General features: G+C 42.0%; 1 protein-coding gene across 1 annotated transcript in view; it reads left to right on the forward strand.

Annotated features, from left to right (window-relative positions):
- Nucleotides 1-1176: 1176 nt before the first annotated feature.
- The window catches only part of nos1 (nitric oxide synthase 1 (neuronal)), a 158387-nt gene continuing 138218 nt past the window's right edge, over nt 1177-21345 (forward strand). The window contains 3 exon segments of the mRNA XM_034170884.1: nt 1177-1207; nt 2901-3685; nt 14814-14925. Of these exon segments, the coding sequence (XP_034026775.1) occupies nt 2952-3685; nt 14814-14925 (846 nt within the window). The 5' untranslated portion in view covers nt 1177-1207; nt 2901-2951.

The raw sequence follows: 21345 nt of genomic DNA on the forward strand, positions 1-21345 counted from the left end.
TTTAGTTTATCTAAAAAAGGTTAAATTAATTATTAAATTAAATGCTACTTGTTTTTTTTTAATCCTTTCACAAGGCACACAACTATTATGGCTGAAATCATGTGATTGTGAGGTGAAATACAGATATAAAAAATGTTAATTGCAGCCTGTGAGAAGAGAGTATGAACCCAGTACATATTTTCAGAAAGACGTATAAATTACACAAATTGCCAGTAAACAGCCGACAAATGAGGAAGCGGTTTCTGAGTAACAGCCTGTTCTCAGAAACAGGCTGTTATTGAGCAGAACCTGCTGTTCACCAAAAAAAAAAGAAAAAAAAAAAAGTTATGGAGGCTGGACTTATTACAGTTACGCACCGAATGGATGATTAATGTTTACTTGTGTGCCAGCACACATAAATTGCGCCGCCACAACTGACAACTAAGTGGATGTAAGAAAATCACACCAGATACGATTTTAGTATCTTTTCATCAATGTGCCATAGTTATCATTGGCGATTTTTTGAGCAAAGAGTCGCCAAATGTATGGTGCGCCTCAGCGTGTCTGTGGCGCACACAGGCGCGTGACGTTTTCATTGAATCGTGTGCAAAATGTTTGAGTCCTACGCCCAAAATAAGGTGGGCACGTGTAGGCTGTGTGCTGATATGTGACAAGATAGGGGAACCAAAAAAGAAGAAGAAAAAAAAAAAAAGAAAGAAAGCAAAATCGACGGGACTGTTTCAGCGCGCGTCTCTGACCGTGGTGCTGGTTTTAGCGCGCTGCACACACGCGCGCTGCCTCCACGCGCTCTCCTCACTCAGTGTTTGGTCGGACACGACGCACGTTCCGTGCCACGCCACACCGCCCACGCCAGCGCGTGCAACCTCTCTCACAGCAGGAGAAGCGCGCGCGTCGTGGCTTGGCACCGAAGCGAGGAAAGAGCGCGCGTAACCGAGCGAGTGTTCAGCACCGAGGCTGTTCATCGGTAAAGTTCAAGTGGAGTGAAACACTAACAGTCACAAGGAGGAGCGGAATTGTGGGAAATGTGGGAGACCTGAACACCAGTACATTAAAATAACAGCAACATATAATTATATATGTAAAAAACAACAACAACAACATGGGGTTATTAATATGTATTTAAAATTTTAAGCAGCGCATTCTTCAAAACTTCCCCAAAGACCCATTCCCCCCCCCCCCCCCCCACACACACACACACGTCACACACATGGAAGCACGTGCAAATATGCATTTAGGGAACAGCAAAAAAGAAATAACACAATCCGGATAGAGGTAGCTCTCCTTTTCAGTGGGGCTGTTCTCCCTTTCACTCTTAGTGCTAGACTGTCATCCACCTGATTCTAACTTTCATCAGGTGCTGCTTTCCATTAGTCTTCTGACATGGAAAGTGTCTTTTTTTTTTTCAATCACATTTTTAAGAAGGCAAAAATTGAATAAATTACTTCAGTCCGAAATGTGCAAGTTCATTTTGCTGTAAATATTATGTTAAGTTCATTCGAATCATCCTGAAATCCTTGGTGTGTTACCACTTGAAGCAGTTGTTTTTCTCTTTTGAAGTATGCTCACATAAAAAAGAAAAATGTACAATAAGAAAATGAAATTGATCTTCTGTGAGCGGTGTGACCTTGCTCAGTTGATTCTTGGGAGCTTCGGAAACAGCGGCATTAGTGCAATGAAAAAAACAGTGTGGAACTAAAATGGATAGAGCGATTATCGGCCGATAATTGGTCCTGCTGATGGGATAGACCGATAATTGGCCGGGTCGATAATCACCGATGCCGATCATCAGGAGATTATTGGCCCAGCCCATCCGTCTATATCGCACTTTTTAAATACTGGATGTCAATTTTATACTGGGGATATGTTAGAATTATAGATATTCAACCACCATTACAGGGCTGCTTACTGCTAAGTAAGACTGCTGTCTTGTTTAAACATCTCTAAAATGCTGAAAATCACAAGAAACCCATTTATCTTCTCATCAGAATGAAGAAAAGACACAACAGCAAAGGGAAAAACATTTCCAAATGCCTCACCTGCTCCTCTTTTCAGTCTTGAATCTGAGCCTGTGCAAACACAAAACTCATTTTGATGCTGTGTTTGCTTTCCAGGATACAAATATAAAGTCTTCTGTAAGATTTTCATGTGCATGAGTGTATTTCTTCTGCATTTCACCTGTGTCATATAAAATTAAATTACTTTTAACAATTGAAATACCACCACCGATTGACGTATAATCAACAAACTAATTTACAAAAGCACACAGTGCACAGGGTTGAATACCCATGAAATTTTGCATCATTAGATTCTTGCATGTTTGTTATTGTGCTGTTGTTTACAGCTGTGTAATTGGTTAAGGTTGCCCCGTCTAAATGTGTATTTAACTGGAACAGATTCAGATTTGTATCTGCACAAATTTTCACTTAAGTGTTTTGTCATAAGATATGCATGACTGATAATTCAAATGATATTCAGGGGGTGAGATTATCTGAGTTTGTTGGAAATGTCTCATCTTGTAATGTAAAGTAAAAAAAGAAATCACACCCAGCCCCTAGTCATCAAAAAAGGAGGATGTTACTCATCCGGATAAGGTGATCACTCATTCCATCTAATTTCCTGACACACTGAGAAACTGCTCAAAATGTTGAGGAATGACCCATCAGGGTGTTGACGAAACAATTAACTAATTCTTTTGTCACCATGAAATATTACTGAATTCTTCCACTTGATTTCATGGAGATCGTTTGAAAATGACGTGACAAACAGTTAAACAGTTCAAAACAACCAGAGACACAGGTGAAATCATCTCTTTGGTGGAGGAATTCATTTTCTTCTAAACTAACATCTTTTCCTCCCCCTTCTCTTTCTGCTGCCTTTTAGAAATTTCCCTGGGGGCACACAGTCCACACACACCCACACGTGACGGCACACATACTCACACAAGCACACATATGCACAGAGGCATCATGCAGGAGTCAGAGCCTACAGTGTGCCAGCTGCAGCCCAACATTATCTCAGTGCGTCTTTTCAAGAGGAAAGTTGGCGGTTTGGGCTTCCTGGTGAAGCAGAGGGTGTCCAAGCCACCTGTCATTGTGTCCGACCTCATCCGCGGCGGAGCAGCTGAGGAGTGCGGCCTGGTGCAGGTAGGCGACATCGTCCTGGCTGTCAACAACAAGCCGCTGGTGGACCTGTCATACGAACGGGCACTGGAGACGCTGAAGAACGTATCGCCCGAGAGTCACGCCGTGCTGATTCTCCGTGGGCCTGAAGGCTTCACCACCCACCTGGAAACTACTCTGTGTGGAGACGGCCGGCAGCGCACAGTGCGGATCACGCGGCCTGCTTTTCCAGCCTCAAAGTCGTACGAGCACTGCTCCCTGCTCAGCCTCTTTAGCCCCGGCCAACAGCAGGTTACCAAGGAGCCACAGCTAAGGGCCATTGAGAACCTGTCGTCTCCCTCCATCACCCAGTCCCTCCTGCAGAGGGGAGGCGTGCAGGCCCAGGACACCGTGCTGATGAGGGACGGGGGCCGTGGGTCACTTCTGTGTAATGGGCTGGAGGAGAACAATGAGCTGCTGAAGGAAATTGAACCAGTGCTTCGCCTGATCAAAAACACGAAACGGGAGCTGAACGGTGAAGGACAGAGAAATGCCGGGAGAAGAGACATCGAGATTCAAGTGGACTGGTAATTTGTGATGTGATACTACTTCATTGATCTCATAGTAAAAGTGTCTTTGTGGCGAGTCGTGTCTGCTGGGTGTGCTGTGGTGAGTTACAAAACCAGCATTTGGCTCAAGTCCTCTTCAGTTAGATGGTTACAAACACAGAAGCTTCCACCTCATCTGATTGAAAGCGTCCCTCCTCGTTTCCATTCAACTGTGCTGCATTAGCTGTTAGAGACGAGTTCTCCTTCACCCGGAGCGACAGGGTTCTCAGTGCCAAGTAATTACTGTCTGCATGCTGGTCGCTAGCAACTCTCAATTAGGACGGCAATGCTCACAACATTCCCCATGACCATTTCATTTCTTCTTATTTTTTAGTTAGTTTTTTTAGTTACCCTGACGACACTGCTGTGTGTTAATCTAAATTACTTTAGATACACATAGATGTTTTGCACAAATTGAAGAAAACTTCTGCACTACATAATGAGCAAATCTTTGAATGCAGTGGTAAAAAAATACATTCTCTGTAAAATTGGGCAAGGCATTGGATATACTGATATAGATTTATTATTATTTGAGTTTTTGATATTATCGTGAGTTATTTTTTTAATACATATTGAGATATCCCTTGATGGAACTCTAACAAGTGTGTGAACAGTTTGGAAAGCTGATTTTTGAAATTGTTTTTTTGTCAATCTGGAAGGGCACATAATGTTTCTGAATATGAAAAGTGGCTGAGCAGCAAAAACTTTTCTGAGATTTGGATTTACCATGAAGAGTATTAAATATTCTGAGACTTAGGTACATATATATATACATTGCATTCAGAAAGTATTCACAGCGGTTCATTTTTTCCACATTTTATCTTACAGCCTTAAGTTTCCCTCAAATTTCTACTCACAACACCCCATAATGACAACATGAAAAAAGTTTTTTTTTTTAAAGTTTTGCAAATTTATTAAAACTAAAAAACTAAGAAATCACATGTACATAGGTATTCACACCCTTTGGTCAATACTTTGTTGATGCACCTTTGGCAGCAATTACAGCCTCAGGTATTCTTGAATATGATGCGACAAGCTTGGTGCACCGATCTTTGGGCAGTTTTGCCCATTCCTCTTTGCAGCACCACTCAAGCTCCATCAGGTTGGATGGGGAGCGTCTGTGCACAGCCATTTTCAGATCTCTCCAGAGATGTTCAATTGGATCCATGTCTGGGCCCTGGCTGGGTCACTCAAGGACATTCACAGAGTTGTCCTGAAGCCAGTCCTTTGATATCTTGGCTGTTTGCTTAGGATCTTTGTCCTGCTGAAAGATGAACCATCACCCCAGTCTGAGGTCAAGAGCGCTCTGGAGCAGGTTTTCATCCAGGATGTTTCTGTACATTGCTGCATTCATCTTTCCCTCAGTCCTGAATAGTCTTCCTTTTCAGACCAGAGGATTTTGTTTCTCATGCTCTAAGAGACCTTCAAGTGCCTGTTGGCAAACTCCAGGCAGGCTGTCATGCACCTTTTACTAAGGAGTGGCTTTTGTATGGCCACTCTACCATACAGGCCTGGTTGGTAGATTGCTGCTGAGATGGGTGGGCTTCTGGAACGTTCTCCTCTCTCCACAGAGGAATGCTGGAGCTCTGACAGAGTGACCATCAAGTTCTTGGTCACCTCTCTGACTAAGGCCCTTATCCCACAATCACCTACTTTAGACGGCCAGCTCTAGGAAGAGTCCTGGTGGATCTGAACTTGTTCCATTTATGGCTGATAGAGGCTGCTGTGCTCATTGGGACCTTCAAAGCAGCAGAAACACCATTTTTCCATTAGAAGTGATGCTATTTGTGGGGAGAGACTAATCGCTGGACGGAGTGTGGGAGTGTCAGCATAAACCATTTGGAGTATGGGGGCATGTCTTCAACCAGCATGTCTTCACCCAGTGTGTCCGCTAGGTGGCGGTAAGTGTGCTTTTAAGTTTACTGAGCCAGGTCAAATGGTTTGTGCTGAATCTCTCACACTCTGCCTGGGGATTAGTCTCTCCTGTGTCTGTGCAGGCTGTCCCCAGATGTGGTCAAATCTCATGATATCATGCAGGGTCTCAAACGAGCTGCACTGCCCTATTTACCCAAGGTGACCTCCAATTAAGCTGTAGAAACATCTCAAGGATGATCAGTGAAAACAGGATGCATCCAAGCTCAATTTTGAACTTCATGGTAAAGGCTGTGAATACTTAACTTTTTTCACATTGTTATTATGGGGTATTGTGTGTAGCATTTGAGGAAAAAAAAAATGAATTTCAACCATTGTGGAATAAGGCTGTAACATAATAAAATGTGTGAAAAATGAAGCACTGTGAATACTTCCTGGATGCACTGTAACTGTGAACACAGCAGCCAAGAGCTTTTATCACTGCATAGTTTGTGCAGTTACATCTATCCAGTTTCATCTTGATAATTCTTTGCCTAAAACAGTTTGTTTTCAGAGCAAAAAGCATTTGGGTACAGTTTTCTAATCCATACCGATGTTTTACTTTGCAGATTGAGGTCATGATAAGCGACACTTGCAGCATCTTGTATCCGCAAACCTGAAGTCCACCACTGCTTTGTTGGAATGAACCCGCTCTTTCAAATTGACACAATAAGCAGATACTGTGTGACAGGAAGAGGAAACATGAGGGAAGGGGTTGCCTGAGAGTATTTATGAGTTTGGGCACATGCTCAAGAGAAAGATGGGAGGATGAACAGAGAACGGCGATGGAAAACGATATGTGTGTGGGCTTCTTCAATTAGGAGGAAGCAGCCTAAAGATCACAGGCCAGAGATGTTTCTGAATTCCTTCTAGTTTCATGAAATTTACCACAGTAGCAGCAGGGATCTTGGGGATTCACCTCCCAGCATCTTATTTTTGTCGGTGAGTGTGAGTTGCAAATCCTCTTCAACCTATATTCAACTGAATACACCACAAATACAAGATATTTAATGTTCAAACAGATAAACTTTGTTTTGTGCAAGTATTTGCTCATTTTGAAATGGATGCCTGCAACACGTTTCAAAAAAGCTGGGACAGTGGTATGTTTACCACTGTGTTACATCACCTTTCCTTCTAACAACACTCAATAAGCGTTTGGGAACTGAGGATACTAATTGTTGAAGCTTTGTAGGTGGAATTCTTTCCATCCTTGCTGGATGTACGACTTCAGTTGTTCAACAGTCCGGGGTCTCTGTTGTTGTATTTTGTGTTTCATAATGCGCCACACATTTTCAATGGGCGACAGGTCTGGACTGCAGGCAGGCCAGTCGAGTACCCGCACTCTTTTACTACAAAGTCACGCTGTTGTAACACGTGCTGAATGTGGATTGGCATTGTCTTGCTGAAAGAAGCAGGGACGTCCCTGAAAAAGATGTTGCTTGGATGGCAGCATGTGTTCTTCCAAAACCTGGATGTACCTTTCAGCATTAATGGTGCCATCACAGATGTGTAAGTTGCCCATGCCATAGACACTAACACACCCCCATACCATCACAGATGCTGGCTTTTGAACTTTACGCTGGTAACAATCTGGATGGTCTTTTTCCTCTTTTGTCTGGATAGCATGATTTCCAGAAACAATCTGAAATGTGGACTCATCAGACCACAGCACACTTTTCCACTTTGCGCCTGTCCATTTCAAATGAGCTCGGGCCAGAGAAGGCGGCTGCATTTCTGGATGTTGTTGATGTATGGCTTTTGCTTTGCATGGTAGAGTTTTAAATTGCACTTGTACATGTAGCGCTGAAATGTGTTAACTGACAATGGTTTTCTGAAGCGTTCCTGAACCCACACGGTAAGATCCTTTACACAATGATGTCGGTTTTTAATCCAGTGCCGCCTGAGGCATCGAAGGTCACGGGCATTCAATGTTGGTTTTCAGCCTTGCCGCATACGTGCAGAAAGTTTTCCTGATTATATTATGGACTGTAGATGATGGAATCCCTAATTTCCTTGCAATTGAATGTTGAGAAACATTGTTCTTAAACAGTTGGACTATTTTTTCACGCAGTTGTTCACAAAGTAGTGATCCTCGCCCCATCTTTCCTTGTGAACGGCTGAGCCTTTTGGGGATGCTCCTTTTATACCCAATTATGACACTCACCTGTTTCCAATTAGGTGTTGTTTGGGCATTCATCAACGTTCCCAGTCTTTTGTTGCCCCGTCCCAACTTTTTTGAAATGTGTTGCACACATCCATTTCAAAATGAGCAAATATTTGCACAAAAAAAAAAGTCTATCAGTTTGAACATGAAATATCTTGTCTTTGTGGTGTATTCAATTGAATATTGGTTGAAGAGGATTTGCAAATCATTTTATTCTGTTTTATTTACATTTTACACAACGTCCCAACTTCATTGGAATTGGAGTTGTATCTGCCAATATGTATATACATAAAGAATGGCAATGATTATTATTATCAAAGATTTATGACAAAGAAATGTAACTGAGGAGTGAAGTTTTACAGTGTGTCCAAAGTTTTGACTGGTAGTTTATATCACACTGTCATCATGCTATCTTCAATCAGATGGGCAGTCGCTGTCTCACATTTCTCAGCATTTTCATAAAAGAGTCATCTCATCTAGTATTTTGGCTCTGCCTCTGTGGCAGCATGGTGACCACTTGTCTATTGACACTGCTAAAATTCCTCTTTGATTGAAAATTAATGGCAGTTGGCTGCTTTTCTTCTGTCTCTTGTAACTATAATGTAACTATTTTCTCTGGGCCCCTCCCCAATCGGACCGGGAGTGACATGTTTAGCCGCATGTTCTCCTTGAATTGCTGGCTGTCTGAGTGGTGTCCAAAAAATGAGGTGGGCTTCATAGATAATTGGCAAAGCTTCTGGGGAAAACCTGGTTTTGTTAGGAGAGACGGCATCCATCCCACTTTGGATGGAGCAGCTCTCATTTCTAGATTTCTGGCCAATTTTCTTAAATCCTCCAAACCATGACTATCCAGGGTTGGGACCAGGAAGCAGAGTTGTAGTCTTACACACCTCTCTGCAGCTTCTCTCCCCCTGCCATCCCCTCATTACCCCATCCCCGTAGAGACGGTGCCTGCTCCCAGACTACCAATAACCAGCAAAAATCTATTTAAGCATAAAAATTCAAAAAGAAAAAATAATATAGCACCTTCAACTGCACCACAGACTAAAACAGTTAAATGTGGTCTATTAAACATTAGGTCTCTCTCTTCTAAGTCCCTGTTGGTAAATGATATAATAATTGATCAACATATTGATTTATTCTGCCTTACAGAAACCTGGTTACAGCAGGATGAATATGTTAGTTTAAATGAGTCAACACCCCCGAGTCACACTAACTGTCAGAATGCTCGTAGCACGGGCCGGGGTGGAGGATTAGCAGCAATCTTCCATTCCATCTTATTAATTAATCCAAAACCCAGACAGAGCTTTAATTCATTTGAAAGCTTGTCTCTTAGTCTTGTCCATCCAAATTGGAAGTCCCAAAAACCAGTTTTATTTGTTATTATCTATCGTCCACCTGGTCGTTACTGTGAGTTTCTCTGTGAATTTTCAGACCTTTTGTCTGACTTAGTGCTTAGCTCAGATAAGATAATTATAGTGGGCGATTTTAACATCCACACAGATGCTGAGAATGACAGCCTCAACACTGCATTTAATCTATTATTAGACTCTATTGGCTTTGCTCAAAAAGTAAATGAGTCCACCCACCACTTTAATCATATCTTAGATCTTGTTCTGACTTATGGTATGGAAATAGAAGACTTAACAGTATTCCCTGAAAACTCCCTTCTGTCTGATCATTTCTTAATAACATTTACATTTACTCTGATGGACTACCCAGCAGTGGGGAATAAGTTTCATTACACTAGAAGTCTTTCAGAAAGCGCTGTAACTAGGTTTAAGGATATGATTCCTTCTTTATGTTCTCTAATGCCATATACCAACACAGTGCAGAGTAGCTACCTAAACTCTGTAAGGGAGATAGAGTATCTCGTCAATAGTTTTACATCCTCATTGAAGACAACTTTGGATGCTGTAGCTCCTCTAAAAAAGAGAGCTTTAAATCAGAAGTGTCTGACTCCGTGGTATAACTCACAAACTCGTAGCTTAAAGCAGATAACCCGTAAGTTGGAGAGGAAATGGCGTCTCACTAATTTAGAAGATCTTCACTTAGCCTGGAAAAAGAGTCTGTTGCTCTATAAAAAAGCCCTCCGTAAAGCTAGGACATCTTTCTACTCATCACTAATTGAAGAAAATAAGAACAACCCCAGGTTTCTTTTCAGCACTGTAGCCAGGCTGACAAAGAGTCAGAGCTCTATTGAGCTGAGTATTCCATTAACTTTAACTAGTAATGACTTCATGACTTTCTTTGCTAACAAAATTTTAACTATTAGAGAAAAAATTACTCATAACCATCCCAAAGACGTATCGTTATCTTTGGCTGCTTTCAGTGATGCCGGTATTTGGTTAGACTCTTTCTCTCCGATTGTTCTGTCTGAGTTATTCTCATTAGTTACTTCATCCAAACCATCAACATGTTTATTAGACCCCATTCCTACCAGGCTGCTCAAGGAAGCCCTACCATTATTTAATGCTTCGATCTTAAATATGATCAATCTATCTTTGTTAGTTGGCTATGTACCACAGGCTTTTAAGGTGGCAGTAATTAAACCATTACTTAAAAAGCCATCACTTGACCCAGCTATCTTAGCTAATTATAGGCCAATCTCCAACCTTCCTTTTCTCTCAAAAATTCTTGAAAGGGTAGTTGTAAAACAGCTAACTGATCATCTGCAGAGGAATGGTCTATTTGAAGAGTTTCAGTCAGGTTTTAGAATTCATCATAGTACAGAAACAGCATTAGTGAAGGTTACAAATGATCTTCTTATGGCCTCGGACAGTGGACTCATCTCTGTGCTTGTTCTGTTAGACCTCAGTGCTGCTTTTGATACTGTTGACCATAAAATTTTATTACAGAGATTAGAGCATGCCATAGGTATTAAAGGCACTGCGCTGCGGTGGTTTGAATCATATTTGTCTAATAGATTACAATTTGTTCATGTAAATGGGGAATCTTCTTCACAGACTAAAGTTAATTATGGAGTTCCACAAGGTTCTGTGCTAGGACCAATTTTATTTACTTTATACATGCTTCCCTTAGGCAGTATTATTAGACGGTATTGCTTAAATTTTCATTGTTACGCAGATGATACCCAGCTTTATCTATCCATGAAGCCAGAGGACACACACCAATTAGCTAAACTGCAGGATTGTCTTACAGACATAAAGACATGGATGACCTCTAATTTCCTGCTTTTAAACTCAGATAAAACTGAAGTTATTGTACTTGGCCCCACAAATCTTAGAAACATGGTGTCTAACCAGATCCTTACTCTGGATGGCATTACCCTGACCTCTAGTAATACTGTGAGAAATCTTGGAGTCATTTTTGATCAGGATATGTCATTCAAAGCGCATATTAAACAAATATGTAGGACTGCTTTTTTGCATTTACGCAATATCTCTAAAATCAGAAAGGTCTTGTCTCAGAGTGATGCTGAAAAACTAATTCATGCATTTATTTCCTCTAGGCTGGACTATTGTAATTCATTATTATCAGGTTGTCCTAAAAGTTCCCTAAAAAGCCTTCAGTTAATTCAAAATGCTGCAGCTAGAGTACTGACGGGGACTAGAAGGAGAGAGCATATCTCACCCATATTGGCCTCTCTTCATTGGCTTCCTGTTAATTCTAGAATAGAATTTAAAATTCTTCTTCTTACTTATAAGGTTTTGAATAATCAGGTCCCGTCTTATCTTAGGGACCTCGTAGTACCATATCACCCCAATAGAGCGCTTCGCTCTCAGACTGCAGGCTTACTTGTAGTTCCTAGGGTTTGTAAGAGTAGAATGGGAGGCAGAGCCTTCAGCTTTCAGGCTCCTCTCCTGTGGAACCAGCTCCCAATTCAGATCAGGGAGACAGACACCCTCTCTACTTTTAAGATTAGGCTTAAAACTTTCCTTTTTGCTAAAGCTTATAGTTAGGGCTGGATCAGGTGACCCTGAACCATCCCTTAGTTATGCTGCTATAGACGTAGACTGCTGGGGGGTTCCCATGATGCACTGTTTCTTTCTCTTTTTGCTCTGTATGCACCACTCTGCATTTAATCATTAGTGATTGATCTCTGCTCCCCTCCACAGCATGTCTTTTTCTTGGTTCGCTCCCTCAGCCCCAACCAGTCCCAGCAGAAGACTGCCCCTCCCTGAGCCTGGTTCTGCTGGAGGTTTCTTCCTGTTAAAAGGGAGTTTTTCCTTCCCACTGTAGCCAAGTGCTTGCTCACAGGGGGTCGTTTTGACCGTTGGGGTTTTACATAATTATTGTATGGCCTTGCCTTACAATATAAAGCGCCTTGGGGCAACTGTTTGTTGTGATTTGGCGCTATATAAAAAAATTGATTGATTGATTGATTGAACTATTGTGACTCAGGGGTGATGGAGTTCCCAGCCATGCGTGATAGCATTGTAAACAATGAGGTCAGTGTGCCCTGTGCTCATCAAACTATGTAACAACACAGTTTGCATTTGATACCTACTCGATAGGCTGGAGAATCATTTTGGGGTTGCTGGGAGTCAACCTTGTATGTTTGACGTCATACCTGACCAGTCGTTCTCACTGTGTTTTGTACAATAACACTACCTCTAATCTTAGTGACATGAAATTTTGGGCTCCACAGGGGTCCATCTTAGGCCCCCTGCTTTTCTTCCTTTATATAGCACTTTTTGGGCACATATTGCGGCGTTTTGGGATTACCTTTCATCACTATGCTGATGATACTCAGTTATACATGCCGATAACTGCTGGTAATGTTTCTGTGAAGGCTCTCAGTTGTCCAGGTAGTTTCCATAGTAGAGAAGCTTGAATCTTCGACTGGACTGGGTTGCTTGAAGCGAGGATGTTTTGCTTCAAATCACAGAAGCTTCCTCAGCTAAAATTCTTGCTCTGGTAGTCTGACTTCTGTTTTGACCTTGTAGAGAAGAACAAACAGAAGCCACAAAAGCTGGAGTTTTAAACCTAACCAGACTCCTCCTACCGAGAGGCAGACTGCTATTGGCTAGTGACTAAACAATTGCTTTAATTAGCACCTATTGTGCTCTAGTTAGCACCCTACTAATGACAGGGTAGCTGTCCCTCCTAATGATGGGACTGATGCCTCTCCTGATGACTTGAATGACTCATTACCATGAACAAAAGACTGAAACTGCTTTGACCTGAGTACCCCATTGTAAACAGGGGACAAAGCATGTCTCAGACCCCTTCCCCGGTTAAGGCTGGGTTTCAACTGTTTCACATACAATGCCTCCTTCACCCCTCTCTCAAACCATTTCTTCTCTCTGGCTAAGATTTTAACTTCCTTGTCCTCAAACATATGGTTAGTGTCTTTAAGGAGGAGATGAACTGCAGACTGAGGTCCACTGACGCCCTCTCTGTGGTGCTGGTATAGCCTTTTGTGTAACGGCTGCTTAGTCTCACCTATGTAGTGTTCGTTACAGATCTGATAGAATACACTACATTGCTCTGTTTGTAACTAGGGATCCTGTCCTTAGGATGAACTAATTTCTGTCTCAAGGTGTTAACAGGGTTAAAGTAAACTGGGATTTTGTGCTGTCTGAAGATCCTCTGTAGTTTTTCCCCTACTCCTACTAAATAAGGGAGAGACACTCCTCTTCTTCTTGTCTCTCTCTCTCCTGTCTGTCTGGTCTCTTTGTTCTCTGGGACTTCTGCACTTTATCCAGGGACCAACGTGGGTACCCACATACCATGAGGGCTTTCTGGACAAGTTGTTGTTCTTTAGCCCTTCCCTTTGTAGTTGTGGGCACCTGTAGGGCTCTGTGTTGAACACAAGCTCAGGGTGATCAGGACTCTTCAACACAGAGCCCTACAGCTGACCTAATTAAACCCTACGTACCAGCCCGGGCTCTGCGTACTCAGGGTGCAGGACTACTTTATGTCCCTAGAGTGCATAAAAAGTCTGTGGGTCTCAGAGTTTTCTCTTATCGTGCCCCTGTTCTGTATAATGATCAATAAAACAGTCAGATTCTGTGGAGACATTCAAGTCCAGACTTAAGATGCACTTATTTTTCCTTTCGTTTGGCTAGCATACTGGCATAGTATGTTACTATGCTTTTTACACTTTTAAATTCATTTTATTAGGAAACGGAGCGGGCCACAGCCTCAACTTTATCTAAATTCTGAGTCTTTTAGTGAAGCTTAGGACTAGTGGCCGGCGATCACCTTAGTATTTCTTTTGTTTTTCTTCGTGCTTAATGCTGACTAATTATACTGTATTTCTTGTCTTTCCAATGCCCGATTCTGTGTTTTTTCTATCTGTTGGAGGTGCGGCTCCATGCAGAGATGGGTGTGTGTCTGTTTCTGCAACCCTCCTGCCCTGTGCACTGGCAGAATGTCCTGTATATTTGTTTTGTGAATTGTTTTGTAATTTGTGTCTGTAGCATGGCCAAAGCAGAGGCTCACCCCTTGGAGTCTGGTCTGCTTGAGGTTTCTTCCTCTAATCATCAGGAGTTTTTCCTTACCACTGTCACCTGTGTGCTTGCTCTGGGGGGTTGGTAAGGTTAGACCTTGCTTGTGTGAAGCACCTTGAGGCAACCTTGTTGTGATTTAGTGCTATATAATTGAAAATAAATTGAAATTGACAATTTCCAAAAGCCAATGTTTGTTCTGCACTGGTGATTTGGTAAAACAAAAGTGTTCATTTCTGCAAAAATAAAGCAGATATCAATATGTTGGTGAAAAGCTCATATGAACCGATATTATTGGCTGACCGATATAACGGTCAGACTCTATTTGTAAACTCAATCATAGATGCATTATCTCCTCCTTTTGTCAAAACACCGTGTGTTAGTCCAGAAGTGCAGAACTGTTTCCTTGTCAGAAAACATCTCACTTTACTTCTCAGTTCAGCATCTAAATGGCAATGTGTTGCTGGTGCACCTGTCTCTTCAAGGCAATGACAGGGGACACTTTGATTGGTGTCTGTTGTGTCTGTGTGTTGTTTGACTGGCTGTTTGAATCAAACAAGCTGTTTGGCCGGTAGATGTTTGCATTCACTGAAAGTCATTTGTGTGTGGTTTTTAGGAACTTTGGCATGGAAAACGGAACATCCCAAATGTTGTTCTCAAATATGGACAAGAAACCTGATGACATGCTGAAGAAAGACGGCAAGATCAACAACGCAGTCACAGATGAGGTAAAATGAAATAGCAACTCTGTGGTTTAGATCATTTGTACACTCAACAAAAATATAAACGCAACACTTTTGTACTTGGCCCCACAAATCTTAGAAGCATGGTGTCTAACCAGATCTTTACTATGGATGGCATTTTCCTGAACTCTAGTAATACTGTGAGAAATCTTGGAGTCATTTTTGATCAGGATATGTCATTCAAAGCGCATATTAAACAAATATGTAGGACTGCCTTTTTGCATTTACGCAATATCTCTAAAATCAGAAAGGTCTTGTCTCAGAGTGATGCTGAAAAACTAATTCATGCATTTATTTCCTCTAGGCTGGACTATTGTAATTCATTATTATCAGGTTGTCCTAAAAGTTCCCTAAAAAGCCTTCAGTTGGTTCAGAATGCTGCAGCTAGAGTACTGACGGGGACTAGCAGGAGAGAGCATATCTCACCCGTGTTGGCCTCTCTTCATTGGCTTCCTGTTGGTTCTAGAATATAATTTAAAATTCTTCTTCTTACTTATAAGGTTTTGAATAATCAGGTCCCATCTTATCTTAGGGACCTCGTAGTACCATATTACCCCATTAGAGCGCTTCGCTCTCAGACTGCAGGCTTACTTGTAGTTCCTAGGGTTTGTAAGAGTAGAATGGGAGGCAGAGCCTTCAGCTTTCAGGCTCCTCTCCTGTGGAACCAGCTCCCAATTCAGATCAGGGAGACAGATACCCTCTCTACTTTTAAGATTAGGCTTAAAACTTTCCTTTTCGCTAAGGCTTATAGTTAGGGCTGGATCAGGTGACCCTGGACCATCCCTTGGTTATGCTGCTTTAGACGTAGACTGTGGGGGGGTTCCCATGATGCACTGTTTCTTTCTCTTTTTGCTCCATATGCATCATTCTGCATTTAATCATTAGTGATCGATCTCTGCCCCCCTCCACAGCATGTCTTTTTCCTGGTTCTTTCCCTCAGCCCCAACCAGTCTCAGCAGAAGACTGCCCCTCCCTGAGCCTGGTTCTGCTGGAGGTTTCTTCCTGTTAAAAGGGAGTTTTTCCTTCCCACTGTAGCCAAGTGCTTGCTCATAGGGGGTCGTTTTGACCGTTGGGGTTTTTCATAATTATTGTATGGCTTTGCCTTACAATATAGAGCGCCTTGGGGCAACTGTTTGTTGTGATTTGGCGCTATATAAAAAAAAGTTGATTGATTGATTGACTTTTGGTTTTGCTCCCATTTTGTATGAGATGAACTCAAAGATCTAAAACTTTTTCCACATACACAATATCACCATTTCCCTCAAATATTGTTCACAAACCAGTCTAAATCTGTGATAGTGAGCACTTCTCCTTTGCTGAGATAATCCATTCCACCTCACAGGTGTGCCATATCAAGATGCTGATTAGACACCATGATTAGTGCACAGGTGTGCCTTAGACTGTCCACAATAAAAGGCCACTCTGAAAGGTGCAGTTTTGTTTTATTGGGGGGGGATACCAGTCAGTATCTGGTGTGACCACCATTTGCCTCATGCAGTGCAACACATCTCCTTCGCATAGAGTTGATCAGGTTGTCAATTGTGGCCTGTGGAATGTTGGTCCACTCCTCTTCAATGGCTGTGCGAAGTTGCTGGATATTGGCAGGAACTGGTACACGCTGTCGTATACGCCGGTCCAGAGCATCCCAAACATGCTCAATGGGTGACATGTCCGGTGAGTATGCCGGCCATGAAAGAACTGGGACATTTTCAGCTTCCAAGAATTGTGTACAGATCCTTGCAACATGGGGCCGTGCATTATCCTGCTGCAACATGAGGTGATGTTCTTGGATGTATGGCACAACAATGTGAAAAATGCTGGAGGTCCTGGGCTGGTGTGGTTACACGTGGTCTGCGGTTGTGAGGCTGGTTCGATGTACTGCCAAATTCTCTGAAACGCCTTTGGAGACGGCTTATGGTAGAGAAATGAACATTCAATACACGAGCAACAGCTCTGGTTGACATTCCTGCTGTCAGCATGCCAATTGCACGCTCCCTCAAATCTTGCGACATCTGTGGCATTGTGCTGTGTGATAAAACTGCACCTTTCAGAGTCGCCTTTTATTGTGGGCAGTCTAAGGCACACCTGTGCACTAATCATGGTGTCTAATCAGCATCTTGATATGGCACACCTGTGAGGTGGGATGGATTATCTCAGCAAAGGAGAAGTGCTCACTATCACAGATTTAGACTGGTTTGTGAACAATATTTGAGGGAAATGGTGATATTGTGTATGTGGAAAAAGTTTTAGATCTTTGAGTTCATCTCATACAAAATGGGAGCAAAACCAAAAGTGTTGCGTTTATATTTTTGTTGAGTCAAGTGTGTTTAGAGTACTGACCTAACAAAGTCTCTGTAGTACAAGGTCATTTTTATCCAAGACCATCAAATGTGGCCATATTGCAAAGGCTTTGCGTCCATCCGTCCACATGTCTGTGCTCATTCCTATTACTCCCAGAGTCTTCAAGTTCACAGGGAACATTCTTGGGACACGGACCTTGGACAAGTTCAAAGATGGCTAACCTTGACCTATTTTAAGAGGTTAACATGTCACATTGTTTCAATTGGTTCCATTTTTGTTTTGAGTGGTGGAGGTGACAGCCAATCAGGGTAGAGCTGCACTGTGACATCAGTGGGTGGTCTCTCTAAAACCGCTTTGTTTCGTGTGTTTATAAGCATGTTTCTCATATATTATGTGAAAGCTAGTGAGAAATAAACACTTATAAAACTGAAAACACTGTTTTAGGAATCTAATAACACCTCTGAACTTATTTACAAGACCTTTCACGGACTTTAGCATGGTGATGTCACAGGCTGGTAGCTAGCTGCAAAACTGTGTTTCATTTGTGTGTAAATATAACCTCTTTGTCATATATTTTGCAAAAGCTAGCAAGAAATAAACACTTCTGTTCCTGAAAATGCTGTTTGTGTAACCTGATAACACCCCTGGAATCATTTACAAGACATTTTATGGATGTTGGGGTGCATGCAAACTTCCGCTAACTAATTTAACTTTCTATGGAGTGAAATTTGTCTCATTAATACCTGCAAATGCACAGACGGTGGTCTACAAGGGGGTAGGGGGTGATGTCTAGTGGTTAAGCGGGCTTGAGACCAGAGGATCTTTGGTTCAAATCCCAGCCTGACCGGAAAATCACTAAGGGTCCTTGGGCAAGGTCCTTAATCCCCTAGTTGCTCCCGGTGTGTAGTGAGCACCTTGTATGGCAGCACCTTGACATTGGGGTGAATGTGAGGCATTATTGTAAAGCGCTTTGAGCATCTGATGCACATGGAAAAGTGCTATATAAATGCAGTCCCATTTCCCATTCTACAAATATTTCTTGATTTGTACAACTTCTGCTATTGTCACAAGCTCATGTACATGCACACACAAGGCCTCCTGCAGGTGCTGTTAAAACATAAATCTTGTTTGTGATTGATTGATTGATACCGGTAGGGGTGGTGGCCAAGTGGTTAATGTGCTTGGTTTCAGTTCAGAAGGCTCCGGGTTCAAAGCCCACCCCTGCCACATTTCTCCATGTAATGTGGCGTTGCGTCAGGAAGGGCATCCGGTGTAAAACCTGTGCCAATTCAACATGCAGATCCACCTTGGATTTGCTGTGGCGACCCCGAGTGCAAACAAGGGAGCAGCCGAAGGGACTTACTTTACTATTGATTGATTGATAGAGGGGCTTTATTGAACATGTACATATAGTATATAAGACAACAGGACCTTAATAATAAATTAAACAACTACAAATTATAAAGAACACAATGCTCATACGGCCAAAGGTAGTTTAGCATTGCCTTATTTTAAAACTTTAAATGATTATTTGTAAATTCAACTTGGGTCTTTTAAAAATTGAGTGCACTAATAAAGAGTCAAATATGTGAGAGTTGATGTTAACTCTTAGCTCCCTGTCATCCACCTGGATAAAGGCATTGTACACCACAATGCAATTATCATTACTTGACTTCCAGTCTTTAAATAAGAAGTCTGCTTGCACTCATCTGGGTGCCCAGGGACATACTGGTATTAAAGTAAGTTGTGGTCAGGCTTCCAATATCTCAAGGAAGCATGACCATATCATATGTTCCGTTGAGGAGGAGGGGTTGCAGGTGGCCCTCTAATATTTTAACTTAGGGAGCTGTGGTGGCTGATTGCTGCTCCTGCTTGTGCGGTTTTGACGCTTTGTGTGCAGAAATGTTTCCTCACTAGGAAACCTCTCAATTCAGTTCAATATATTTCATTTTTACGGTGCCAAATCACAACAAAGCTACTTCAAGGCGCTTTACTTAAGTAAGGTCTAACCTTACCAATCCCTACAGCAAGCACACAGGCAACAGTAGAAGAGAAAAGCTCCGTCTGATGATGTTGAGGAAGAAACCTCAAGTAGACCAGACTCAGAGGGGTGACCCACTGCTTAGGCCATTCTAACAATTACAAGGTTTTTGCTAACTTTTTACCAAGCCCTCAGACAGAGAGAAAAAGAGCAGAATCAGTTGGCCAGAAAAACTGCACTTAAGGTATAATTCACCAGCAGTAAATCAACAGGGAAACAGAGAAAATACTTAGGTGATCACTGGCACCTAGCCCTGAATTTCACTAACAGACCCAGAATTTAGATGAAGTGAGGCCGAGATCTGTTCCATTGCTAATTAGATGAGTTAAAGGGATAAGAAGCATAGTACCATACTATGCCAATATGCTAACCATACAACAGGGAGAATAGATGTGTCTTAATTGTTGACTTGAATGTCTCTACAGCATCTGACTGTTTTAATGACACTGGGAGATGATTCCACAAAACAGGGGCATGATAAGAGAAGGCTCTGTGGTCCACAGACCTTTTATTCATCCTAGGGAGACAAAGTAGTCCTGAATCCTGAGAACGCAAAGCCCAGGCCAGTATATAGGGTGTAATTATGTCAACTAAGTAGGGAGGTGCTACTACGTGAATAATTTTATAGGTTAGTAACAGAACATTAAAATCTGACCTCACAGAGACAGGAAGCCAGTTAAGAGATGCCAAAATCAGTGTAATGTGGTTGAACTTTCTGCTTCTTGTCAAAACTCTGGCAGCAGCATTGTGAATGAATTAGAGACCCCTGATGCTGGACAACAGTAAACCAGAGAAAAGAGCATGCTAAAAGAGGCAAATGTGTGGATCAGAGTCTCTGCATCAGCCATAGACAGGATGGAGTCAGTGTGGTGTATTACAAAAAGCCTAGGATAAGCAGTAGCTCATTAAACTGATGTCGATATCTTGCTGGACCAAGGACCATCATTTCAGTATTGTCTGAGTTTAAAAGTAAGAAATCTCTGGACATCCGAATGAAAGACTCGTTAGCAGACTTTTAATGAGCCTTTCACTGGATTCAGGTGTGTTGGAGCAGGGAGAAAACTAAGAGTGTCAGGAATGTGGCTCTGGAGGACTGAACTTGGCCACCCCTGCTCTAAAGACTTTATGTGTATGAGATTACCAGCAGTTATCTCCATGTACAACTGAGTGTCATCAGCGTAGCAATGTAAAGTAATCCCATAATGCCAGCTATATAAAGCTATATAAAGGGAGAAAAGCAGGGGGTCTAAGCCAACCCCTGTAGAGCCCCATAGTTCATGTTATGAAGGTTAGAGCTAGTGTTGTTGCATAGAATACAATGAGAGTGACTGGTTAGGAAAGATGTCAACCATGCAAGAGCACTCACTTCTGAATTCACCATCTAAACAACAATGTGCAAGTTGCTGGTGCACATTTCTTGGAATTTTAAATCCCATGACTAAGTGACTAAATACACATCCTTTGCAAAGTGGAGTTGGAGATGCCTCAAATGCATTTGCATGATTCACTTTAGACCAAGCACAATACATTATCATGATAGGGATGTTAAAGTGGAACAATGAACCTTTAAAGGTGTTACTTGCAGTAGTGATCCTATTTGTGTTGCTGCAAACCCCAACAAGTATAATTTAACTCTCTAAAGCTTTTCTTAACCTTACCCTTGACTTGAGTAAGAGAAGAGGAAAAAGGAACTATTGTGACACATGTTGTAAGCTTTAACTTTCAAATGACCAAGTGGGGTCATTTTTATGACTCCAGCCGTCTATGGTCCATTGCTGTGGCAAGGATAATGGAAAGATATTCATGCTTTTTTTTTTAACATTATAGCCTTTGATTTTTATTGTAACTATGTACCTTGTCACTTCTAATCACTATATTGTAATATTTTGCAGTGAATCATGGCTAACAGACCTAGATTTACTGCTGCAAAAGCCTTGAGGCAGATAGTTAATGCGAAATAGTTAATGCTCTGGCTGCACGGTGAGCAGGTAGAGGTCAGTTTAGGACTGGTGGTTGAGCCAGAGCTCGAAGCATGTGGATGAGCCTTGGGAAGAACTCGAGGC

Source organism: Thalassophryne amazonica, chromosome 5 (genome assembly GCF_902500255.1).
Source record: "Thalassophryne amazonica chromosome 5, fThaAma1.1, whole genome shotgun sequence".
In the NCBI taxonomy this organism is placed as follows: Eukaryota; Metazoa; Chordata; class Actinopteri; order Batrachoidiformes; family Batrachoididae; genus Thalassophryne; species Thalassophryne amazonica.